The sequence below is a fragment of the Neoarius graeffei genome, chromosome 20 (genome assembly GCF_027579695.1).
Source record: "Neoarius graeffei isolate fNeoGra1 chromosome 20, fNeoGra1.pri, whole genome shotgun sequence".
Lineage (NCBI taxonomy): Eukaryota > Metazoa > Chordata > Actinopteri > Siluriformes > Ariidae > Neoarius > Neoarius graeffei.
The window spans coordinates 9,643,102-9,670,537 of NC_083588.1; the positions used below are offsets into that span (position 1 = coordinate 9,643,102).

At 41.6% G+C, this 27,436-nt stretch overlaps 1 protein-coding gene across 1 annotated transcript; it reads right to left on the reverse strand.

The window, feature by feature from the left end:
• Positions 1-303: 303 nt before the first annotated feature.
• LOC132868362 (uncharacterized) lies at positions 304-15,763 on the reverse strand. The gene is made up of 6 exons (XM_060901195.1): positions 15,602-15,763; positions 14,293-14,628; positions 12,666-12,908; positions 885-911; positions 645-758; positions 304-483 (listed from the first exon to the last, which is right to left on the reverse strand). The coding sequence occupies exons 1-5, from the start codon at positions 15,648-15,650 to the stop codon at positions 667-669; spliced, it is 747 nt and encodes a 248-aa protein (XP_060757178.1). The 5' UTR covers positions 15,651-15,763; the 3' UTR covers positions 304-483; positions 645-666.
• Positions 15,764-27,436: the final 11,673 nt, after the last annotated feature.

Genomic DNA, 27,436 nt, shown 5'->3' on the forward strand with positions numbered 1-27,436 from the left:
CCATGATGTGGTGTACTATTGCTCGATAGTTTTGATTATTTGAAAAAAAATATATATATAAGCTTTTCTTAGCTTATACATATATAAGCTAAGAAAAGATTTTTTTCACAGTCAGTGAAGTTTTGTTTTGGGTCAGAGACGAGCGAGTTTGGGTGGAATATCACTCACAGTTACTTCGTCTAACGGAATGATCTTGCAACAATTCAACAGATATGAAATAAAAATAACAAAATGCTGAAGAGAAACACCTCGAAAAATTAACACTTGGTTCATCAAGAAATCTGCAGGAATCATGAGGCTGGTTTAGTTTTTGAAAAGTTGATGTGGACTGAGGAATTAAATTTGTTTCTCTGTTACCCATCTGTTACTGATGGTTATATTTTTCTGGAGGTTCAGTGTGGATGAGTTCCTGGATGGAGGAGAGCAACCATGGACTGATTCTTCTGTTCCTGATCCAGGTTTACAGAGCTTCCTGATCCTGATCTGTGGAAGGAAATGTCACTCATGTGATCAACGCACCGACATCAGCATGGAAGCTTCAGACGTGACATTTTCTGTCTTTACATTTGAGCAGATACTCTGTACTTAAATGTGGACTCGTGTAATGTGTGAATTTTCCAAGCGAGTAAATATGATGGTCTTACTCTCAGTTATTCGCTGCTTCCTCTAGATTCTGGTGTAAATATAAAACGCTCCCATTAACAGCGACAGCAGGATGATGACTTCAAAAAGCCACACAGACACAAACACCATTAAACCTGAGAAAGAGAAAGAAGTAATTAATTCTAAGTACGTAAAAAGTAAGTAATCGTTCGTCTCAGGGAGGGAATTACCACATCCAGGAATTAAGAACGTCCAAAAAATAGAGGAACTGACAGACTCACCATTATTACACTGTGTGGAACTGATGACTGCAGAAAGAAAAAAAGATCATCATGGTCAGCAGAGTATCTCATGAAAAGCAGCACAAGAAACTGGTGATATTGAATTCTTTTATAAGTTGGTGTTTCCTCACTCTTGACTTTTGCTGTCTTTATTTTATTTCATTTAATTCTGTCTCTCTCTCCCTTCTTCAAACACATCCACGAGGGAAATGACTAAATACAAATCTATTATTCTGAGTGAACAGAATCACCATGTTCTATACAGATACAAATACCAAAACAGATATTTCTCAGGCTTTTCCTTTTATTCAGTTTATTTTGAGGATTCTTTGCAGAAAGTTTCACAAAGCATGTGGTTGAGACGAGAGGAGGGAATCTGTTGTCGCCAATACAGTAGGTGTTTTAATGGTTAAACAATGAATAAACGTTTTAATTCCAACATCATTGACAAACTCGGTGATAAGGGCATCAAATCTTGCAACAAATTCACTAATTTATCTGCACTGCTGAACAACTTCACAGCTTTTACTTTTTGGAAATGCGGATCTGCAAAATGAAATGGAAATTTTGATTCCTTCTGCCTCTGGGTCTGGCAGTGTTTCAGTTTATGCCAAGAGCTCAGTGCTTTGGGCAGTGAGGGAGAAGTTTCTTTTTCAAAGAGAAAATGAATTAACACATGTAAAAATACATATTGCATATTGCAGAATCGTATTGTCTTTCAGTAGCTTGTGAGATAATATTTTTGTCAGATCACTCCTCCTTAAATTGCACTGTGAAAACTGCACTTGTTTTTGACTCCTTTAAAGCTCCATGTGAACACTGATGATGGAAAAGAAAAGCCTGCACAGTGTAGAATTTGATACCTGTGTATGTATGTGGTGCTGGTCGGAGTGTAACATTCATCACAGGGTCAACACATAGACACAGACAGCCATTCACATCTACAGTCAATTTAGAGTCACCACTTAACCTAACCTGCATGTCTTTGGGGGAAACCAGAGCACCTGGAGGAAACCCACAAGGAGAACATGCAAACTCTGCACAGAAAGGACCTCGCCCGCCACAGGGCTCGAACCTGGACGTTCTTGCTGTGAGGCGACAGTGCTAACCACTCCACCACCATCCCACCTCTTTTTGAATTTAACTCAAGATTTTTCATTGCAAATTATATTCCTGACAATAACTTCGAGTGGGAAAGAGAATCTTTGAAACATTTAGATGAATTTCAGAGTTTTTGAGTAATTGCCTTACATTTAAATATGGATCTAGAAATCTTCGAGTATCTTGAATATTCAAGACCTCAAACATTTGCTTTCTTTGTTTGAAATATTTCACAATTCAAAAACTTTTTTTTCTTCAATTTTGGCTCAGACCTTTGGACCCCACTCTTTGTTGTATCTACATGCATTATCTGTTTTATCAGGTCACCGTACCACCCCGAACACTTGGTCGCTCAGCCCTTCTGTATTCCAACACACAACTGACCAGATATTATTTGGGTGATGGATCGTTCTCAGCGGAGCAGTGATACTGACATGACGGTGTATGTCTGTGGTGCTGGTAGGAGTGTATCATGCGCAGCAGTGCTGCTGGAGGTTTCAGACACCACAACGTCAGTGCTGGATTACGAAATATCCAGACAATAGCTACGAGCACGATAGATATGTCCAATAAAGTGATCAGAAAGTACCCCATTTACACTGCAGGATGTTATACACTTGTACCAGCACCACACACCACATATATCAGTGAAACTGCTGGACTGATAAAGTTCCAAATTACATCTCAAAAATTGTGTCTTGAAACAAATGGGCTACAGGGTGTAACACATGGGAGTTGGTCAATTTGTAGGTATTAGAGATCTCATCTCATTATCTCAAGCCGCTTTATCCTTCTACAGGGTCGCAGGCAAGCTGGAGCCTATCTCAGCTGACTACGGGCGAAAGGCGGGGTACACCCTGGACAAGTCACCAGGTCATCATAGGGCTGACACATAGACACAGACAACCATTCACACTCACGGTCAATTTAGAGTCACCAGTTAACCTAACCTGCATGTCTTTGGACTGTGGGGGAAACCGGAACACCCAGAGGAAACCCACGTGGACACGGGGAGAACATGCAAACTCCACACAGAAAGGCCCTCGCTGGCCCCGGGGCTCGAACCCAGGACCTTCTTGCTATGAGGCGACAGCGCTAACCACTACACCACCGTGCCGCCCGGTATTAGAGATGTCAGAAAAAAAACTGAAAGTTGAGGATGGGGAAGAGTGAAGCCTCGACATGACATCTATTTGCTCTGCAATTACATTGTGTGGTTTTGGAAGCCACTCAAACATTATTTGTGCATGAAATATGGTGAGGCTTTTATTATCTGCAATATATAGAAACTCCTTGTTAGGGCGTGTCATCAGACCAGTATACCATCCCATCATTATTTGTGGTTATTTTTTAAGTATGTTAACTCTCTAAATGCAATGTCACTTCCTCTGGTGGGAAACTTCAGAAAGGCAGTGAGGTGAGGAAACGACTCTCCAAACATTTCAACTAATTGGATGGCTTTATTGGTGAATTAGGCCTCCAAAAAAAGAACTTTACAGCCAAGGAAGGCGAGGACATTAAAAAGTCACTCGACTTTCTGGCAGAGGAACTTTCTGTTGTTAAACAACAACAGAAAACCATCATGGACCAGGTGACGGAAGTGAAGTCGCTCAGGCTGCAGAATGCTGAGAAGGACCGGCGGCGTCTCGCTCACCTGGAAAGCAGAGTTGCTGAACCAGAACAGTACACCAGGATGAACGATGGCATCGTCACTGGGATTCAGATTAAACCCAGGTCATATGCGAAAGCGGTGACAAGGGAGGGAGAATCTGATGAACTGGGCAGCAACTCAGGGGAGCAAGAAGTCTCAGCATTCATACATTCAAAGGGAATTGATATTGATTGCAGCAACATCGAGGCCTGTAACATTCTACCCAGGAGAGACAAGGAAAACACTGCCATCATCATGAGATTCGTCTTTCGAAAACATAAAGCTGCAGTGCTGAAACAAGGACGGAAACTGAAAGGTACAAACGTCTACATCAACGAGCACCTGCCAAAATGCAATGCTGGCATTGCCATTAAAACACATCATCTGAAGAAAGAAAATAAAATTCAATCGACATGGATCACCAACTGCAAAGTATTCATTAAGCTGAACCATACACCAGAGGAGGCTCGAGTTCTGGTCATACAAAACATCGAGGACTTGGACAAATACAGTACCAGTGATGGCTATTGGGACTGTATGTTAATCAATACCGATGTGACACTCCACCAAACTCAACCATGACACACACTGAAATAACTTTTTCATCCATTACTCGGAACACTACTCAGCTCACGCAAATGCTTGTTGATTATGAAAACCTCGAACTGAAACCACATGAATTCACTGACCATAAACTATTGGATATAGAAAATGACATAGACCTGGACAATAATTTTTTTCTCAACCATTAATGGCAATTGCCACTATTACAGAGAGGAACAGTCCAATCAGTCCACTAAGGTTGTGGGAAAATTATCAATAATACACTTCAACAGCAGAAGCATGTAGGCTGACTTCAACCACATCAAGAAATACTTAAGTCAGTTTACACATCCATTCAACATAATTGCCATATCGGAGACCTGGATTGACCTGGAGAAAGGAGTGGATTTAGAACTGGCTGGATATGAATTTAATTATATAAAGAGGAAAAATAAAGGTGGAGGACTGGCGGTGTATGTGGACTGTCATTTGAATTATAAGTTAATAGTTGGCATGACAATGGTGACTGATAATTTATTAGAATGTTTAACAATTGAAATTAATATTGAAAAAAGTAGAAATGTATTAATTAGCTGTACAGTGGTGCTTGAAAGTTTGTGAACCCTTTAAAATGTTCTATTTTTCTGCATAAATATGACCTAAAACAGGGGTTTTCAAAGTGTGGGAGAGTGAGCCCCCCCTCGGAGAGCAAATAAACAACAGTGCCCCCCCTTACAATTTTTGTTGTTGCTATACTTAATGTTCCTTTCGTATTTTAAAAAAAATGGTTGTTGTACACATTTTTTTCTTTTTCACATTTTAAACATCTGTGCTTTTTTAAACATCTTGTTTTACACATTTTAAACATCCCATAGCATCGTTAGCTAGCACCTCTTGGCAGACAGCACACTGTGGCAGTGGAGCATCTTCAGATCCAGTCCATGAAAATCCAAACTTTAAATAATCGTGGTCATACTTCCTTCTTTTTCCAGTCCCCACAGGATTCCGCGGGCCTTTTCTGTGATTGTTGCGGGCTAAAATGTCTGATGTTGCGGGGGTTTTCCAAAAAAATTGCGATGAAATTTGAGGTGTTTTTTAGGTTTTTGTTGCGATTACATTGCGGGAGGAAGTGAAAGTTGCGAGAAATTGTTGTGATTTTCTCTTTTTGTGATTAAAATTGAGTGATATGTTAAATATTAAGTTATTACTGAAAAACTATTGATTAAAAAAAACAGAGAAATGGTCCTATAAACAACTTTACCAATATAAAAGATTACCAGGACTACAAAAATGCAGAAAAATAGGCTTTACTTATCCAAATGCACCTGTTGGTTCAAAAGTTAAAGTGCATAGAACCTCACAGCACAACATGAAGTTACCTTAAAATATAATATAAATGCCTCAGCTTTCATGTAAGAAAAAAAAAACCTATTAATACTAGTACTGTGTGCAGGCAGTCTCTCCTGAAGACTAAAACAATAATTATAAACTAATAAAATAAATGGCTCAGGCTTCAAAGAAGAAAAAAAAAACAATTTGAACAGAATCTCACAGTATGATGCTGAAGCTGCCTAAACAATGGAAAATAAAATATCAATTTGGCAAAAATGTTGGCATCCATTAACTTCTTGTATTAAGTAAAAAAAAAATAAAGTGCACACAGTCCTTCACTGTAAACATAACACACTTTCAGTGTTGCCAGATACTGGTGACGTTTTTCAGTCCAAAATAGGTTCAAAACCCGCCAAAATGCACTTGAAATCGTCCAATATGGCAACACGACACGCATGCTGCTTCTCTTGAATACACGGAAGTAAGGCGGAAGGTAGTTTGTCGACGTCACCTCAAGACGACGCCAACGATTGGTCAAATTTGCGGGAAAGTTGCGGTGATTGGATATAATTGCAACACTGCCCTGAATTCGCGGGGATTGGTTGAATTTGGGCTGAAGTTGCAAATCGCAACATCCTGGAGGCTCTGTTTTTTTGCTTGGCCCAGACTTTGTCTTCTCACTCACTGTAGCTTTAGGTACTAAAAACCGATCCATTTTGTCTCTCACGTTGCGCCCCCCCCGAAGAACTCTGGCGCCCCCCAGGGGGGGCGTGCCCCACACTTTGAAAAGCCCTGACCTAAAACATCATCAGATTTTCACACAAGTCCTAAACATAGATAAAGAGAACCCAGTTAAATAAACGAAACAAAAATATTATACTTGGTCATTTATTTATTGAGGAAAATGATCCAATATGACATATCTATGAGTGGCAAAAGTATGTGAACCCCTAGGATTAGCAGTTCATTTGAAAGTGAAATTAGAGTCAGTTGTTTTCAATCAATGGGATGACGATCAGGTGTGAGTGGGCACCCTGTTTTATTGAAAGAACAGGGATCTATCAAAGTCTGATCTTCATGACACATGTTTGTGGAAGTGTATCATGGCACGAACAAAGGAGATTTCTGAGGACCTCAGAAAAAGTGTTGTTGATGCTCATCAGGCTGGAAAAGGTTACAAAACCATCTCTAAAGAGTTTGGACTCCACCAATCCACAGTCAGACAGATTGTGTACAAATGGAGGAAATTCAAGAACATTGTTACCCTACCCAGGAGTGGTCAACCAACAAAGATCACTCCAAGAGCAAGGTGTGTAATAGTCGGCGATGTCACAAAGGACCCCAGGTTAACTTCTAAGCAACTGAAGGCCTCTCTCACATTGGCTAATGTTAATGTTCATGAGTCCACCATCAGGAGAACACTGAATAACAATGGTGTGCATGGCAGGACTGCAAGGAGAAAGCCACTGCCCTCCAAAAAGAACATTGTTGCTCATCTGCAGTTTGCTAAAGATCACATGGACAAGCCAGAAGGCTATTGGAAAAATGTTTTGTGGACGAATGAGACCAAAATAGAACTTTTTGGTTTAAATAAGAAGTGTTATGTTTGGAGAAAGGAAAACACCGCATTCTGGCATAAGAACCTTATCCCCTCTGTGAAACATGGTGGTGGTAGTATCACGGTTTGGGCCTGTTTTGCTGCATCCGGGCTAGGACGGCTTGCCACCATGGATGGAACAATGAATTCTGAATGATACCAGCAAATTCTAAAGGAAAATGTCAGGACATCTGTCCATGATCTGAATCTCAAGAGAAGGTGGGTCATGCAGCAAGACAATGACCCCAAGCACACAAGTCGTTCTACCAAAGAATGGTTAAAGAAGAATCAAGTTAATGTTTTGGAATGGCCAAGTCAAAGTCCTGACCTTAATCCAATCAAAATGTTGTGGAAGGACCTGAAGCGAGCAGTTCATGTGAGGAAACCGACCAACATCCCAGAGTTGAAGTTGTTCTTTACAGAGGAATGGGTTAAAATTCCTCCACGCCAATGTGCAGGACTGATCAACAGTTACCGGAAACGTTTAGTTGCAGTTATTGCTGCACAAGGGGGTCTCACCAGATACTGAAAAGGTTCACATACTTTTTCCACTCACAGATATGTACTGTGATACTACGTTTAAGGACTGGGGAGAAAAGACATTTACTGTAGATAATAAAAAAGTTATCTTCATTTGTGGGAATACACATATTGATCTGTTGAACCCTAATAAGCACAGTATGACTGAGGAATTTATTAGTACCATGTACAGTATGAGTCTTCACCCAAAAATTACCAGACCCACCAGAATTACTGACCAAAGTGCTACTTTAATAGATAATATATTTACCAATGACATAGATAATAACATTATAAGTGGAATATTAATCAATGATATCAGTGATCATCGACCAGTTTTTACAAGTCTCATCTCATTATCTCTAGCCGCTTTATCCTTCTACAGGGTCGCAGGCAAGCTGGAGCCTATCCCAGCTGACTACGGGCGAAAGGCGGGGTACACCCTGGACAAGTCGCCAGGTCATCACAGGGCTGACACATAGACACAGACAACCATTCACACTCACATTCACACCTACGGTCAATTTAGAGTCACCAGTTAACCTAACCTGCATGTCTTTGGACTGTGGGGGAAACCGGATCACCCGGAGGAAACCCACGCGGACAACATGCAAACTCCACACAGAAAGGCCCTCGCCGGCCCCGGGGCTCGAACCCAGGACCTTCTTGCTGTGAGGCGACAGCGCTAACCACTACACCACCGTGCCGCCTGTTTTTACAAGTTATGACTGTAATTGCAAGAGAAATGTGACAGACCTTAAAATTAAGTACAGAAGAGTCAGGACAGAGGAAGCCATGTTTGCGTTAAATAATCATTTATTCCTGCAAGACTGGGAATCAGTTTATACAGAGAATAGCATTGATGGAGCATATGATAACTTTTTAAGTATATTCAAACTATTGTATGATAAGAATTGCCCACTGAAGCAATATAGTACAAAACCAAACTATAATGACCAACCTTGGATTACTAAGGGATTACAAAATGCCTGCAAGAAGAAAAACACTCTATGTAGAGATTTTATTAAATTAAGAACCAAAGAGGCAGAAAATAAATATAAAAAATATAAAAAAAGTTAATGAATATCATAAGGAGATGTAGGAAGGATTATTATGGTAAATTAATAGATAATAGCAAAAATAATATTCAAGGAATATGGAATATATTAAATAGTATTATTAAAGATGGCTCTGGACAAATACATTACCCTAAATACTTTAATGACAAAGATATCGAAAATTATAACATGGATGTAGTTGCTAATAGTTTTAATAATTTTTTTGTAAATGTTGGACCAAGCTTAGCTCAAAATATGTCTGATCCGGTAACAAATGATTATTGTATTGATAATATTGTCAAGAGGAATTCTTGTTCTATGTTTCTTACACCAGTAGATGAGAGGGAAATTATTGATATAGTTAATAAATGTAGTAATAAAATATCCACAGATTGTAATGATATCAGAATGAAACTAGTGAAAACTGTGAATGGGGGGATTTCTAACCCATTAACATGCATCTGTAACTTGTCATTTCAAACCGGTACATTTCCAAGCAATATGAAAATAGCAAAAGTAATTCCATTGTATAAATCTGGAGACAAACACAACTTCACAAATTACAGACCTGTTTCTTTACTTCCTCAATTCTTCAAAATTTTTTGAAAAACTATTCAATAACAGATTAGATAAATTCATTGAAAAATACAAACTACTCAGTGATAGTCAATATGGATTTAGAGCAAATAGATCAATAGAGCTGGCATGAATGGAATCAATTGAAGAAATCAGTAACTCTATAGATGATGATAAATATGTTGCTGGGATATGTATTGATCTCCAAAAAGCTTTTGATATTATGAATCATGATGTATTAATTAATAAGATGGAACAATATGGGATCAGGGGAGTTGTATTAAATTGGGTCAGGAGTTATTTGAGCACCAGGACACAATTTGTGAAGTTGGGTGATTCTGTCATCTTGTTTGAACATTGCTTGTGGTGTCCCCCAGGGGTCAGTATTGGGTCCTAAACTGTTCATTCTTTATATAAATGATATGTGCAATGTGTCTAAGAAATTTAAGATGGTATTATTTGCAGATGGCATGAATATGTTCTGTTCTGGAACAAATTTACATGAGTTAGAAAACATAATCTCTTCAGAACTGTGCAGGTTAAAAAGTTGGTTTGATCGAAATAAATTATCATTAAATCTGTCTAAAACAAAAATCATGTTATTTAATAATTATAAAATAAATAAGGCAATAAATGTACAGGTAGATGGTGTTGACATTGAAAGAGTTTCTAATAATACATTTCTTTGGGTAATAATAGATGATAGAATTACTTGGAAATACATTGTTTAATTAGTATGTATTTTCTATCAAGAAGCATATCTGTTTTGAGTAAAGCTAAGCAAGTCCTGGACTATAAATCACTCCGCATTCTTTACTGTTCCCTGGTTTTACCGTACTTAAATTACTGCTCAGTGGTGTGGGGAAATACATATAAATGTTCACTTCATGCAATAATTATACTTCAAAAAAGAGCTATAAGAATAATTCATAGTGCTGGTTACCGAGATCATACTAATTCACTATTCTTAAATTCAAAATGTTTAAAATTCAGGGATATTATAGAATATAAAACTGCCTTAATAATGTACAAAGTAAGGAATTATAAAGTACCAAGGAATATCCAAACAATGTTCTTGGATAGAGAGGGGGGCTATAATTTTAGGGGGAAATTGAAATTTAAAATTCGCAGTGCAAGGACAATGTTAAAAATGTTCAGTATTTCTATTTGTGGAGTAAAGCTATGGAACAGTTTGAATGTAGAGCTCATGGAATGTACAACTATAAACCAGTTAAAAAAAAGGTATAAGGAACAGATCTTTATGAGGTATAGGGGGGAGGAATTACAATAACATGCTATTGATATAAGTGTATATAAATATTTGGGTATGTACGGATATATATTTATATCATAATGAATATATATATATATATATATATATATATATATATATATATATATATATATATATATATATATATACTCATTATATATCTATATGATATGTGTGTGTGTGTGTGTGTGTGTGTGTGTGTGTGTGTGTGTGTATAATTATATGTATGTGTATGTACTGGATATGTGTATATGTTTGTACTGGATATATGTATTGTATGTGTGTGTATATGTACAACATAATAAGTATCTGTATATATGATTGATTTGGTCTATATTATACCATGTTGGTATGTCTTGGTATGTTGGTAGGTTTTCTTTTTTGTTCGTTGCTTTTGTTTTCTTTTATGTATATTTATTATGGCGAAGTGACGTTTTATTAGTGGTCATATAGAGGGTTAGGATTTGATAAGTTATTTACTTCTTCCTAATCCTTTCCGAACATTATTATGTTATTGCCTTGTGGCTATGCTATCCCATTTGTTCATGACTATGTTTTGATTATTGCATTTATTTATTGATTGATTTATTTATTTTCTTTACTGTTCGGAATAAAGCAATCAATCAATCAATCAATCAATCAATCAATCAATCAATCAATCAATCAATTTAAACAGGCCTTGTTCCCTGACTATAGTGTCCAGGAACCCTCTCATCAGTCTCTCAGACTCTCCCAGATTTGCAAGAGACATGTAAAATGCATCCAGTGTGTGACATAAGGAATTAATCATTCAGAACCCATGCTGTTTTTGGAAAATAAAAAAATCTGCAGTGTTATGTTGCGGTCCAATGCAAAACGGATCTCAGAACTTATATACACACTCACTGGCTACTTTATTAGGCACACCTGTACATTCTGCATTAATCTAATCAGCCAATCATGAGGCAGAAGCACAATGGCAGGGTTGTGCCATTTAACCGTGGCAGGGTTGTTGGCTCTCTATGGGCTGGTTTGAGTATTTCAGAAACTGCTGACCTCCTGGGATTTTCACACACAGCAGTTCTACAGAGATTGGTTCAAGCTTCAAGGAAGGATATAGTAACTCATGTAATCACTCTTTCCAACCGTGGCTCGCAGAAAAGTATCTCAGCATGCACACAACATCAAACCATGAGGTGGAGCTCCAACAGCATAAACCCACATTGGGTTTCTACTCATGTCAGCCAAGACTCTGAGGCTGTCATGGACACAGTTCACCAAAACTTGGTATTTTTCCATGACCTGAAGCTCTTGACCTGTATCTGCATGATTTTATCAATTGTGCTTCTGCTACATTACATGATTGTCTGGTTAGATAATTGCATGATTGAGCAGGTGTGGCTGGTAGTAAAGTGGTCAGTGAGAGTGTGTGTGTGTGTGTTTGTGTATACACACATATTTATTCTATCCACATTCATTGGATATGAGCAATCATGCACTCTGATTGGCTACTCCATGACGAGGATATCACCTCATATACCATGAGGAGAGAAAAACAAAATGGCGGAGCGCATTGTTAAACCAACCGAGGACAAAATAAAAACTCTACTCGAAAACAAAACCCCAAAAAATACAAAAAAGCAACAAAATAGGGAACAAATGTGTTTGATGGTAAGAATGTATCTTTTTTGTTTTTCAAGAATTATTATTATGATAGCATTTTTCACAAATTGCTGCTGTCATTTCGCCAGTTTGTTTACATACTTAGTGGAAATTATTTTGTTGGATGTTTTAGATGAAGTTTTATTTATCGAATTTGCAAACAGTAAAAATGTTCTGTTTCTCAAAATCCAGGGAATGTGGATAGAATAAAACAGTTATTCCACTCAAAGTACATGGCTTATAGCCGACTTGGTGCTACGCTCCTCGGAGGAAGTGCATACATGTGCATGCATAGACATACATTATGATGTGAAGTGGATGAGTTCAATTAAGATTTTAAAGGAGGGTTTGCTGAGATCATCTCCTCTGCAAATGATCAGGGATTTTTTTTTTCTTTCTCTCAGAAAGCATGAGTCATGACCCTGAACAGAGTTACTTTATCGTTGTTGTTACTGCTCTTGAAATTATTCTTGAGAAAAGACAGACTCACCAGGACATGTGCAGAGTTCAGTGGTATCGGTTTCACGGCTGACGTGATTTTCTACATGGCAGGTGACACTTCCATGATAGTCTTTAACCAGTTTGAAACTCCTGGTCGCATTCTCCAATTGAACGAGTGTGTTTGAATCAGAAGTCCAGGTGAAGCGGAGGTTGTCTCCATCAGCAGAACAATCCACTTTCATGACTTCAGTTGCCAAGCAGCTGCAGGACACTTTTACTGAAGACACTTTAGCTGCAGAATACAGATTACAGAAATAAAATGAATATCATGAAAGAGCTCTGCTTTTTTTCTCATTCCTACTTTCCTTCCAGTCATTGCTTCCAACAAATCTTGATGCTTCATCTCATTTCATCCTGTGAGCTTGTGTACTTTACGATATCACGCATGTATTAATATTGGAGGTCAGAGCCCTGGGTTCCCTGTTCCCCTGTTCCTATTGGTTCTCTGACTGGTCTGTTTGATTGTTGATGTTTAACAAGTGCATCGAATGAACTTATAGATTCATTTACTGAGATAATTCATTTCAGGAATAAAAGACTTCAGGACCTGCTGTTACAGAACCTCGAAAACGTTCACGAACAGTGTGCACTGAAGTGTTTTATTCCTCTTATATTACAGCAATTTGAGACAATTACATGCTTGCCACTGTTTGTTTGTTTTTAAAGTCATTTTAAAGAAAGTATTTTGGGTTTCAACATCTGCAAAACAGGAGCAGATGTGGTTCCTGTTATAACTTGCATTCTACACTCATGTTCCCTCACAAGCCTTAATTTTCTATCTCTCTTGACGTGAATAGAATAAACTGTGCTTTTAAAAATTGAATTGAAATAAAACACATGATCCTGAAATGCATATTAAATTTCAGATATACTGTGGATCAAATTGCAGGCTTAGTGCCTCGAGTATATTAAACGATAGAGTGGGATACCACAGTGAGATCGAATGCTGAAATCTGATAGGTCAGAAGAAGGTGTGCATGATTTTCATATGTTCATGTTCATGCAATCATTTGAATAAATTATGTTTCTATAGTCACAGCTCACACACAGGGATGTGTTTGACAAATACAGCTTTTTTTTCTTGCTTGTTTGCACATTCGAAACGTGACAAATTATTGTAACTTCAGCTTGACAGAACACCATTTCTTGTGCACGCACACAAAAACATGCACGTGAGTAATAATAATAATAATAACAATAATAATAATAATAATTAAGATGTTCCTGTTTGTGTTGTGTTCAAGATGACGTCACTGCAATTTTATGTGGCGTTGCTATGACAACAAGCTGGAGTGGAAAACGAACTGCTGATCCCAAAAGTGAACTGAGTCGAGTCAAGTCGGTACCATGCAATAGAAAAGGACCAACAAACGAAGATTAATCATCAAAAGATTTTTAAACATTCGTTTCATAAAGTAATGCTGATAGTCTAAGAATTAATGTGGTGAAAGGTTTTTTTTAGAATATATTTATTTATGTATTTATTTATTTATATTTATTCATATATATTTATTTATATATTTATTATGAATGATTTGTATTTTCTATATTTTATCAAATAACTTGTAAATGTTGGAGTGTGCTGTGTGAGGTGATGCAAGGTTGTGAGGTCCTACCTTCAATGATCAGCTGGAGATTATAATCGCCTTGAGGATTCCCTTTTGCATCAAAGGTGAATAAAGTGTAATTTCCAGAGTCACTCCTCTCTACACTGCTGAGGATCAGAGTTTTATTATCATTAACAAACTGCCATCTTGGGAGAAGTGGTTTTGGTGGGAGACTATCGGCTTTTCTATAGCTTAAAATTCGATGAGCACCAAATGTCTCACTGATGAACAGAAGATCAAGCCTTTCCTCCAGGGGCATGTTCAGGTGCAGTTGTTGTCCCAGAGCCACATAACACTGGTTCGTCTGAGTAAATCTACAGACAACAGGATCCTGAAACAGCAAACCTGCAGAGGAAAAAAAAATCCACCAACATTCCTTTAATATTATGACACACTGAAATTATTATTACACTCCTCTGATGGATGTAAACTTCACTCCAGTGTTACAAAAGAGCTAGAATGCAGGGCTTTTTTATTTTTTACAAGTCTTAAATACAGAAATAATAATATGTCCTTTTGTGTTGATAATGAGTAATCTGCTTGAACAAAGACCAAATTTGATCTAAAGTAAATGACCGTCACAGTTTAATGAAAACCTGGGTGCAAATTCACCCAAATATGAAAGTTACTGATATAAAATTAATTTAAAAAAAATGAATCAATGCCATGTGTCTGCATGGTAGGAAAGGAACTGTCTGTTTAATGTCATCCTGTTACTCAGTTTGAAAATTTGTATATTTTTAGGACTGGCCTTTGAATATTAAATGTGGGGTGTGGTTCGATGATTCCATCGACAATTATCGTTAAATTATACGAACCTACAGTGGAAAAGCAAAGCTTCATTAGCAAAGTAATAACAATGATGTTTAGTCAATGATTCTATTCGCTGATAATGAATGTCAAATTTTAATTTTGCTTCACAGATTAAATCCAAGCAAAATCTCTCTTCTCTCACTCTCTCTCTCTCTGACATTTCTGTATCAACATATTATTTGTTTTTATTTTTGATATTTTTCCCAACATGACATCTATTCCATTTCCCACCATTATTTGAGAACACTATATTCTATAGAATCCCAGAACATTTTTATTTTTTGATATTTCCTGTTATATTAAGAATGTTTTGTTTTTTGTTTTTTTAATGTTCAGACAGCACTTCAGTTTTTCAACCAGAATTATGAACAGCCACAATGAAGGTTGTGAAAACTCTTCAGGCCAAAGTGTGTCTGAGTAAAACATGACAGCAAATCCTCATTTAAAAAAAGAAAAGAAAAAGTTTCTTAAGCATAAATAAGTCATGCTTCTGGAGGAAACCTACCTGATGCAGCTCCTGTGAACATCAACAGGATCCCAAAGACGTCCTGCATTTGTTTCCCTTGGTAAGTCCAGAGAAAAGAGGTAAAAAAAAAAAATCCAGAAGCCCACAAACCAACTGAAGGGAAATAAACACAGTGCAGTTCTCTCTCAAGCTTTTTACTAGCTGGAGGTCTTAACACTCAGACCCACACACACACACACACACATGCGTGCACACAGTGTGAGCTCTTGGAAACAATGTAGATGGGGTGAAACTGCCAGTCATATTTCACATCACAAATAATACACTTGAAATAAAAAGAGGAAGTAAGTCACATTTCTTCAATTGCCCACTTCCTGCTTTCTTCCCGAAAGAAATGGACAGAATGTTACAACTGGTTTCGGTACATTCAAAATAAATTTAATTTACTGTTGCAAGTTTTTTGTAGAAAATTCAGTCCATTGACTTTTGGAAAACTGACACATTCCTCTCTATTCAGTGTGTAAACAACATTCAAATAGGTTTTATCTGAAAAGTCTTGGACTTGTACTGTTATATTTTACCTTAGATTCATCTTTTCTTCATCTGAGTCAGGGTCTTATTGTTTTATTTAATGCATGGAGAAAACAAGTGAGCGGTGTACATTTTACACAGTCAATTTCTTCAACCTGGGGAAGGCTCAATATGTTGCCAGAGAAGTAGATATTTATTATTATATATGGAATAAAACTTGTTATTCTTATGCTATTGCTGTCTGCTTTTATGGTTCCACTGATGTGACGTATTGCCCGACCAAACAGGTAACCAGGTTTGTAGTACTCGAGAATGACTCGTGCCCTGATTTTAAGGACTCGTGACTTGACTCGGACTTGAGCACCGATGACTCGGACTTGGACTCGGACTCGTGCATTAACTGCATTCAGACTCGTAAATTGGAAACGAGGACTCGATCTTTTCTTTATCTTTTGTAACATGCCATAATAATTTGTCATAAGATATTTATATCGACATAAATTTTTGTATTAATTTTGTGCAAGAGTTTCACACCTGTGCGCCTTGGTGCGTGCATAGGAAAGACTCTCGGGTGCACTCTGGACAGAGTCTGGTGAGAGTCTGCTTGGCGCTTGTACCGTAAACAACTCGTACCTGCACAGGATTAAGACGCAATCAGCACACCTGTATAAAAACTGTGAAAACAAACTTACTTTGTGAAGTATTGAATGGTGTTCCTGACACATTACCGAGCCTTATTTCCTTTCCTGATCCCGGATTTCCTGTTTCTCCTCTTTGATTCTGCCTCATCTACGATAGCCTGTTGTGCCTCGCTTGACCTATCGCCTGTTTCACTGTTTTATGATTTTGCCTGCCGTTCTGGATTGTTTACCTGTCTTCACTTGTGTTAATAAACACACCTTCTGCACTCACATCCGTCTTCCAACCATCTCTGACAGAATACTTCACACTCCCTGACAAAGAGAAACACATTCACCTGTTCATATGTCATGTTCAGGAACAAACTAATGTTAATGACCATCAAATAGTGCGGTTGGAGTATTGTGAAATTTTTTTTAATGACTTGGACTTGAACACTGGGGACTCGAGACTGGACTCAGACTCGAGGTTTAGTGACTCGACTACAACATTGCAGGCAACTAAACTTAACAATGTGAAAAATTTACACACTGTATTACGCACATCACAGAGCCTTACTGTCATTTAATATATGATCAAATAAGACTACAAGTTGTCTTAATTGTTCAATTATTGTTGCCAGGTAAACTGATGCTGACAGGATTTTCATTTGTATGGATTACAGGCTGCATTTCAGATTTCAAATCTGATTTTGATACGAGAAACACAAACTAAATTAGATGCCTGTAACAGCCTGTGCTACGGTGCTACAGCATTCTTGAAATTTATTCTATAAAAAAATGTTGGCAAAAAAAAATGGCGTTGCTGCAACAACAGAGAGGCCGACAAACCAATCAAAGAACATGCACTTGTCACCACTGTGGGGTATGAAATAGTCAGGGTGCAGGGAAACCAGCGAGACACAATATGGGTGTGATGATACATTTTGACACGATGTTTCACGATGCAAAAATGTGATTGTGGAAATCAAAAGTCACTTAATTCTACATAAAATTTAATTGCACCATCTGAACGCCAAAGCTTCCAACCTGCGCAACTCATACTGTTAAAATAGAGAGAGAGCATGCCAGTCATGTGACGCATTCTTTCATTTACACTTGTGAAATGACCAATATCTCCAGATCAGTGACTGACGCACATCTTTGATTATCTGGTTACACAACCATGTTATATCCGTTAAAACAAGCTCTGAATTAGCTTTCAAATGACACCAACTTTGTGTTTCTGCGATCTCCAGTGCCCCAGAATGAGGCTGTGGAAGATGGTCATTTTAGCTGACTTTGGAGCTCTGTTTCCAGTTAAAATGATGCCTCAGGTGCTGCTATGGACTTCATTTTTCAGTCAGTCAAATGTTTACCTGGGTCCGAGACTTACTTTGTTTCTATACTTTTTTGGGGGGGAAGAATTTCGACATGGCGGCATGGTGGTGTAGTGGTTAGCGCTGTCGCCTCACAGCAAGAAGGTCCGGGTTCGAGCCCCGTGGCCGGCGAGGGCCTTTCTGTGCGGAGTTTGCATGTTCTCCGCGTGGGTTTCCTCCGGGTGCTCCGGTTTCTCCCACAGTCCAAAGACATGCAGGTTAGGTTAACTGGTGACTCTAAATTGACCGTAGGTGTGAATGGTTGTCTGTGTCTATGTGTCAGCCCTGTGATGACCTGGCGACTTGTCCAGGTGTACCCCGCCTTTTGCCCGTAGTCAGCTGGGATAGGCTCCAGCTTGCCTGCGACCCTGTAGAAGGATAAAGCGGCTAGAGATGATGAGATGAGAATTTCGATATTTATTTTTAAGACATGTTGAACCTGTCATCCATTTTGGTTAGAATTTAAAATTGTCACCATTTTTGAATTATTTCATTTTATACAGACAAAAAACAGACGTAGCTTTGCATTGTTTATGATTCAGAAATAAAGAAGGAGTCTTTTGAGTCATAATGTTTCCATCGTTAACATTTTTGTTTGAAATATTCAGAGAATCAGTTGAATCGAATCATGAAGCCAGTTTGATCAAGTGAATCGAATTGTGACTGGAGTGCAGGGTGATCGTTACACCCCTGGTTGTGAGTCTGAAAATATGTAATACGAGCTGAAATTGATTCTCCAGTCAGCTTCACTACACAAAGCTGAGACAATTCCAAAATTCAAAAGCCAAGAGGCCACACATGACACAAAGTATGCAAAAAAAACAACAAGGACAAATCCAAAGAGTCGTGAAAATAATCAAAGAAATTAAAAATATGGTTCAAGGGTTTTTATTTTAAATTAAATATGTACAGTATGCTGTACAATCATTCTGCCACAGAAAAAGAACAGTTTAAAGAAATTACTGAAAGCCCAAATATTGCCATGATATTCATATCCAAGATGACATTCATGTCACTGAATGTAAACTTCTGACCACAACTGTAGATTTTATTTATGTAAGCTTTTTGCTGATTTTCTAGTGTTACATAAAGAGAACAGGTGAAATATCATGTAAATCAACCATAAACGCATGAAGAGACCTAGGTTTACAATTTATACTTAAAATGTTACTATCTACACAATGTACAGAAGTATAAAATGTAAAATCTTAAATATCTTGGAAGTCGTAGCCAATCAGCTGTTTTAATTGTCATATTTGAATTCAACGCATCAAATTTCATAACAAACAGCCATTTTAATCTCTGAAGCAGACAACTTTTGAAAAAATTGTTGACCAGTGCAATCAATGCATGGTTGGAGACCCCCCCGTTTCTTCTCAACGAAGAAGTAGTCTGTAGATGTTGGAGACGTGGACACATGGATTTAGCCTTATTGAAGCACCTCTTGAATGTACTCTTCCACGACAGTCTGTTCTTAGAAAAGGAACTCGCACGCATACCTGAGGAGAAAAGGGCAGCCCGGAAAACACGAGTCCCTCCAGTCCCAGACTGCAACATCACATGCCCTGACTGTAACTGTGCCTTTCATGGCAAAATAGGATTCATTAGCCATCTAAAAACACACAGATAATAACCACAGCTGTTCAGTGGTCTTCAGACATGAAGGATGAACATAGATGTACACGAGGGAAATGACCAAATACAAAAAATTATTCTGAGTGAACAGAATGAACAAGTTCCAAACAAATTCAAATCCCAAGACAAAAGATGAGGCATGCTTTTAATTCTATTCATATGCAGTTGGGTAGAGCTTTCTTTCTTTCTTTCTTGAAGAAATTGAGCTTGAAATGAGCTTGTTTGTGTTCTCACAGCATTTCTCAGCTGTTACAGATCCCCACCTGCGTTTTGTTACCTTTGTTCAAGTTGCGTTCTTGAGTAAAACACAATCAGATGGACGGACTGAGCGTCTGTGATGATACAGGGTGTTTCAAAAAATTTGCAATCATTTCACAATCTAATAACTTTGCCAATTCTCATTCAAGTGACCTCAAATTTTAACAGCATGTGTGGAATCAGGTCAAAATTTACGATGAATATTTTTTGTTTTTATCTTTTTAGGTATAGAAATGCCATTCACTGGAAAAGAAAAGGTGTTTTGTGTGTTAGAGTACTCTCGAATACAGTCGAACAAGACTGTGCAGCGTGCATTTATGAGAGAATTCTCTAAAAATGCACGAACTGCAATGAAGATTTGAACATGGCACAAAAAGTTCAAAGAGGAAGGTTGTGTCTGTGACTCAGGCGGCGTGCATATTGAAAATTTGTGAAATCGTTCATGGAATCCACATACCTTTTGAATTTCTCATTCAAAATTTGAGGAACAAATATTTTATTGCGGGGCGGCACGGTGGTGTAGTGGTTAGCGCTGTCGCCTCACAGCAAGAAGGTCCTGGGTTCGAGCCCCGTGGCCGGCGAGGGCCTTTCTGTGCGGAGTTTGCATGTTCTCCCCGTGTCCGCGTGGGTTTCCTCCGGGTGCTCCGGTTTCCCCCACAGTCCAAAGACATACAGGTTAGGTTAACTGGTGACTCTAAATTGACCGTAGGTGTGAATGTGAATGGTTGTCTGTGTCTATGTGTCAGCCCTGTGATGACCTGGCAACTTGTCCAGGGTGTACCCCGCCTTTCGCCCGTAGTCAGCTGGGATAGGCTCCAGCTTGCCTGCGACCCTGTAGAAGGATAAAGCGGCTAGAGATAATGAGATGAGATGAGATATTTTATTGCTCAACATTCAGCCTGTTCAGTTTCATTTGCCTCGATTATGTAATTTCTGGGATATTGAGATTTACATCTCAAGTAATCTCGAATTTTTTGAAACACCTGTATTACTGCTCTGTTGATAGATAGATAGATAGATAGATAGATAGATAGATAGATAGATAGATAGATAGATAGATAGATAGATAGATGCTTGAAAGTTTGTGAACCCTTTAGAATTTTCTATATTTCTGGAAAAATATGACCTAAAACATCCTCAGATTTTCACACAAGTCCTAAAAGTAGATAAAAAAGAACACAGTTAAACAAATGAGACAAAAATATTATACTTGGTCATTTATTTATTGAGGAAAATTATCCAATATTACATATCTGTGGGTGGCAAAAGTATGTGAATCTTTGCTTTCAGTATCTGGTGTGACCCCCTTGTGCAGCAAAAACTGCAACTAAACGTTTCCAGTAACTGTTGATCAGTCCTGCACACCGGCTTGGAGGATTTTTAACCCATTTCTCCGTACAGAACAGCTTCAACTCTGGGATGTTGGTGGGTTTCCTCACATGAACTGATCATTTCAGGTCCTTCCACAGCATTTCGATTGGATTAAGGTCAGGACTTTGACTTGGCCATTCTAAAACATTAACTTTATTCTTCTTTAACCATTCTTTGGTAGAACGACTTGTGTGCTTAGGGTCGCTGTCTTGCTGTATGACCCACCTTCTCTTGAGATTCAGTTCATGGACAGATGTCCTGACATTTTCCTTTAGAATTCGCTGATATGATTCAGAATTAATTGTTCCATCAATGATGGCAAGCTATCCTGGCCCAGATGCAGCAAAACAGGCCCAAACCATGATACTACCACCACCATGTTTCACAGATGGGATAAGGTTCTTATGCTGGAATGCAGTGTTTTCCTTTCTCCAAACATAACGCTTCTCATTTAAACCAAAAAGTTGTATTTTGGTCTCATCCATCCACAACACATCTTTCCAATAGCCTTCTGGCTTGTCCACATGATCTGGAGAAAACTGCAGATGGGCAGCAATGTTCTTTTTGGAGAGCAGTGTCTTTCTCCTTGCAACCCTGCCATGCACACCACTGTTGTTCAGTGTTCTCCTGATGGTGGACTCAAACATTAGCCAATGTGAGAGAGGCCTTCAGTTGCTTAGAAGTTACCCTGGGGTCCTGTGGCAGTGGGGGCGTGGTCATGCGCCGGTCTGTGACAGGAGGGCGGAGTCAGGGAAGGTAAGTGGCAGAATCACTACACCTGATGTCAATTAACATGCGTTTGTGTGTGTCTTCCCATTGGCCGCGCCCTACTTAAGGAGGGGGAGCGAGAGCAAAGGGCTCATCCCCGAACTAGACGCCGGTTGTGTGTGTGTGTGTGTGTGTGTCTGTGTTAGTCACTGATGTTTCACTGAAAAGTGTGGCTATAAAAGGAACCTGATCTCTGTCCTGCTGTCCTCTGTGCTCCACCCTTTGTTAGAACTGTTACAGTGGTGCTGAAACCCGGGCCCTGGAGCACAGCAGCCGATCGGCCCCATGGAGTCCTCCCCATTCGCCAAACTGGTCCACGCCCTCGCCATGGCCCAGCAAAGCCAGCACCAGGTGCTAGTCACCCTCCGAAAGGAACAGGAGCAGCACTTCGAGGCCCTGGTGCTGGCCCAGCAAGAAGATCGTGAGGTGTTCCGGCACCTCCTCGCGTCAGCGGGGTCCACCAGCGCTCCCATCGCGGGCCCGTCCCCCCTCACCCTAACCAAGATGGGCCCGCAGGATGACCCCGAGACATTTATCACGCTCTTCGAGCAAGTCGCGGAGACCTCGGGGTGGCCAATGGAGCAGCGCGTGGCGCGCCTCCTCCCCCTGCTAACGGGAGAGGCACAGCTGGCCACGCAACAGCTCCCCACCGACCGCCGGCTGGCCTACACGGACCTCCGCCGGGCCGTCCTCCAGTGTGTGGGGCACACCCCGGAACAGCAGCGTCAGCGCTTCTGCACTTTGCGCTTGGAGGAAGTCGGCCTGCCGTTCGCGTTTGGCCAGCAACTCCGGGATGCCTGCTGGCGGTGGTTGAGGGCCGACAACCACGACGCCGAGGGGATCATCGACCAGGTGGTACTGGAGCAATTCGTCGCTCGCTTGCCAGCAGGAACCGTAGAGTGGGTCCAGTGCCACCACCCGGCGTCGCTGGATCAGGCAATTGAGCTGGCGGAGGACCATATGGCGGCTGCCCCAGCGGCAGGACAGCAGACAGCCTCTTCTCTCCTCTCCTCTTCTCTCTCTCTCTCTCTCTCTCTCTCCCTCTCCGCCTGTGTCTCGTCCTCGCCCCATTCCCCCACCATGGAGGTGGGGGCTGGCGCCACCTGTGCTGGCCTGCCACACCCGTGATGCCCTCCTGTTTCTCCCTTCTGTGTCTGTCTCTCCCCCCCTCAGGTGAGTGAGCTCCAGAACACCGGTGCGGAGAGGAAGCCCGGGCCATTTTGCTGGCGCTGCAGGGAGCCGGGTCACCTCCAACAACAGTGTACGGTAATGGAGGTGGGCCTGGTGGTTCGGATCCCCGACGCACCAGGAGCCACCCTCGATCGGGCCAGAGCGTATCGCATACCGGTGAGTATTCAAGGGGATGCATATCAGGCGTTGGTGGATTCTGGTTGTAATCAGACCTCAATTCACCAAAGCCTGGTGCAAAACGAGGCATTGGGGGGAGCACAGGGGGTGAAGATGTTGTGTGTGCACGGGGACGTTCACAGCTACCCTTTGGTGTCAGTCCACATTTTTTTCTGAGGGGAAAAATTTATAGTGAAGGCGGCGGTTAATCCTCGCCTTACCCACTCTATAATTTTGGGGACTGATTGGCCGAGATTTCAGGATTTAATGACACACTTAGTGAAGAGTGGGTCCTGCCATTTAACAGGGGGAGGTCCTGGTGTCGCTTTGGTGGGAGCAGCTATCACAGAGCCATCTATGTCATCTCCACGTCAGAGTGAGGAGCTGCCGGCCCCTCCTCTCTCTGTTGGGGAATCCCTCGCGGATTTCCCATTAGAGCAGTCACGAGACGAGACTCTGCGGCATGCGTTTGACCAAGTGAGAGTAATCGATGGTCAAACGCTCCAGCCGAGTGCCACCCCGGCCTTCCCCTACTTCGCAATTATGAAGGATAGATTATACCAAGTGATGCAGGACACTCAAACTAAAGAGCAAGTCACGCAGCTTTTAATTCCGAAGAGCTCCCAGGAATTGGTATTCCAGGTGGCTCACTTTAATCCCATGGCTGGACACTTAGGGCAGGATAAGACACTAGCCTGAATAATGGCCCGATTCTATTGGCCGGGGATTCGCGGCGATGTCCGTAGGTGGTGTACGGCGTGCCGCGAATGCCAGTTAGTAAATCCAGTGGCCATTCCAAAAGCGCTTTTGCGCCCTCTACCGATACTCGAGACCCCATTCGAAAGAATTGGGATGGATCTCATCGGGCCATTAGATCGGTCAACACGAGGGTACCGCTTTATATTAGTTCTGGTGGACTATGCAACACAATACCCAGAAGCCATGCCTCTTCGCAGTATCTCAGCATGCAGTATTGCAGAGGCACTCTTCCGCGTCATCTCCCAAGTTGGAATCCTGAAAGAGATTCTGACTGATCAAGGCACCTCAGTTATGTCACGAACGCTGAACGAACTGTATGGGTTGTTGGGTATTAAGCCGATCCGCACCAGCATGTATCACCCACAAACGGACGGTTTAGTTGAACGGTTTAATTGCACCCTCAAGAACATAATTAAAAAATTCGTAAGTGAGGACGCACGTAACTGGGATAAATGACTCGAACCCTTGTTATTTGCAGTGCGAGAGGTCCCCCAAGCCTCCACGGGGTTCTCCCCATTTGAATTATTATATGGGCATAAGCCCCGTGGCATTTTAGATGTGCTGCGGGAAAATTGGGAGGAGGGACCTTCACCAAGTAAAAATGAAATTGAGTATGTTATTGACCACCGCGCAAAACTTCACACACTCACGCACCTAACCCAGGAGAATTTGCGGCAGGCCTAAGAATGGCAAACCCGCCTGTACGACAAGGGTACGTGCCTTAGAGAGTTTGCACCGGGAGATAAAGTACTCATACTGTTGCCCACATAGAGCTCTAAATTAGTGGCCAAGTGGCAAGGACCCTTTGAGGTCACACGGCGAGTCGGGGACGTCGACTATGAGGTGAGGTGAACGGACGGGGTGGGGCGCTACAGGTTTACCACCTCAACCTACTCAAACTCTGGAACGAGGAGGTCCCCGTGGCATTGGTGGTGGTGGTTCCGGAGAAGGCGGAGCTGGGGCCGGAGGTTCAAAATGGAACATTGGCATCACGTACCTCTCCGGTCCCCTGTGGAGACCACCTCTCCCCGACCCAACTCGCGGAGGTTGCCCAGTTGCAGACCGAGTTGTCGGACGTGTTCTCGCCCCTGCCCGGCCGCACCAACCTCATAGAGCACCACATTGAGATGACCCTGGGGGTGGTAGTGCATAGCCGCCCTTACAGGCTACCCGAACACAAGAAAAAAGTGGTTCGGGATGAACTCGAGGCCATGCTCGAAATGGGCATCGTCGAGGAGTCCCACAGTGACTGGAGCAGCCCGGTGGTCTTGGTACCCAAGGCCGACGGGTCGGTCCGGTTCTGTGTGGACTATAGAAAAGTCAACGCGGTGTCTAAATTCGACGCGTACAGTACCCAATGCCTCGTATTGATGAGTTGCTCGATCGACTAGGCACTGCTCATTTTTATTTGATGCTGGATTTAACGAAGGGATATTGGCAGATCCCCTTGACTCCACTATCCCGAGAAAAAGCGACCTTTTCCACACAGTTAGGTTTACACCAATTCGTCACACTTCCGTTCAGGCTGTTCGGGGCGCCTGCTACATTTCAGCGGCTGATGGACAGGGTCCTCCGCCCCCACGCCACCTTTGCGGCCGCCTACCTCGACGACATAATCATCTATAGTAATGACTGGCTGAGGCATCTCGAACATCTGAGGGCCGTCCTTAGGTCACTGAGGCAAGCGGGTCTCACAGCCAACCCGAAGAAGTGTGCGATTGGGCGGGTGGAAGTACGGTATCTGGGCTTCCTTTTGGGCAACGGGCAGGTGCGTCCCCAAATTAACAAGACCGCAGCAATTGCGGCCTGCCCAAGGCCCAAGACCAAAAAGGGGGTGAGACAGTTCCTGGGGCTGGCTGGCTATTCTCGGACGTTTATACCTAATTATTCGGACGTCACCAGCCTGCTGACTGATCTCACTAAAAAGGGGGCACCAGATCTGGTCCAGAGGACGGAGCAATGCCAGCGGGCTTTTTCTGAGGTAAAGGCCGCACTGTGTGGGGGGCCACTTTTACACTCCCCTGACTTTTCTCTCCCCTTTATGTTACAGACGGATGCGTCGGACAGAGTGCTGGGGGCTGTTTTGTCCCAGGAGGTGGAGGAGGAGGACCGCCCAGTCCTATACATCAGTAGGAAGCTGTCGGTGCGTGAGGGGCGCTACAGCACAATAGAAAAAGAGTGTCTGGCAATCAAGTGGGCGGTCCTCGCCCTCCGTTACTACCTGCTGGGGCGCCCCTTCACCCTCTGTTCGGACCACGCGCCCCTCCAGTGGCTCCACCGCATGAAGGATGCCAACGCGCGGATCACCTGTTGGTATCTGGCACTCCAACCCTTTAATTTCAAGGTGGTCCACAGACCGGGGGCGCAGATGGTCGTGGCGGACTTCCTCTCCCGTCGGGGGGGGGAGTCGGCTGCAGGCCGGACGGCCGCCCAGCCTGAGTTGGGCAATGGGGTTATGTGGCAGTGGGGGCATGGTCAAGCGCCGGTCTGTGACAGGAGGGCAGAGTCAGGGAAGGTAAGTGGCAGAATCACTACACCTGATGTCAATTAACCTGCATTTGTGTGTGTCTTCCCAGTGACCGCGCCCTACTTAAGGAGGGGGAGCGAGAGAAGAGGGCTCATCCCCGAACCAGACGCCGGTTGTGTGTGTGTGTGTGTGTGTGTGTGTGTGTTAGTCACTGATGTTTCACTGAAAAGTGTGGCAATAAAAGCCTTGTTTACGAACCTGACCTCTGTCCTGCCGTCCTCTGTGCTCCACCCTTCGTTAGAACTGTTACAGGTCTTTTGTGACCTCACCGACTATTACACACCTTGCTCTTGGAGTGATCTTTGTTGGTCAACCACTCCTGGGGAGGGTAACAATGGTCTTGAATTTCTTCCATTTGTACACAATCTGTCTGACTATGGATTGGTGGAGTCCAAACTCTTTAGAGATGGTTTTGTAACCTTTTCCAGCCTGAGGAGCATCAACAACACTTTTTCTGAGGTCCTCGGAAATCTCCTTTGTTCGTGCCATGATACACTTCCACAAACATGTCTTGTGAAGATCAGACTTTGATAGATCCCTGTTCTTTAAATAAAACAGGGTGCCCACTCACACCTGATTGACATTCCATTGATTGAAAACACCTGACTTTAATTTCACCTTCAAATTAACTGCTAATCCTTGAGGTTCACATACTTTTGCCACTCACAGATATGTAATATTG

Bases quoted from the DNA above. Each gene is read 5' to 3' on its own strand.
- LOC132868362 (XM_060901195.1), bottom strand. From the start codon at position 15,650: ATGCAGGACGTCTTTGGGATCCTGTTGATGTTCACAGGAGCTGCATCA. The intron at 12,909-14,292 runs GTAGGACCTCAC...TGTATTCTGCAG, and splicing joins TCTCCAGCTGATCATTGAAG to CTAAAGTGTCTTCAGTAAAA. The intron at 912-12,665 runs GTGAGTCTGTCT...TTCTTTCTGCAG, and splicing joins TGAACTCTGCACATGTCCTG to TCATCAGTTCCACACAGTGT.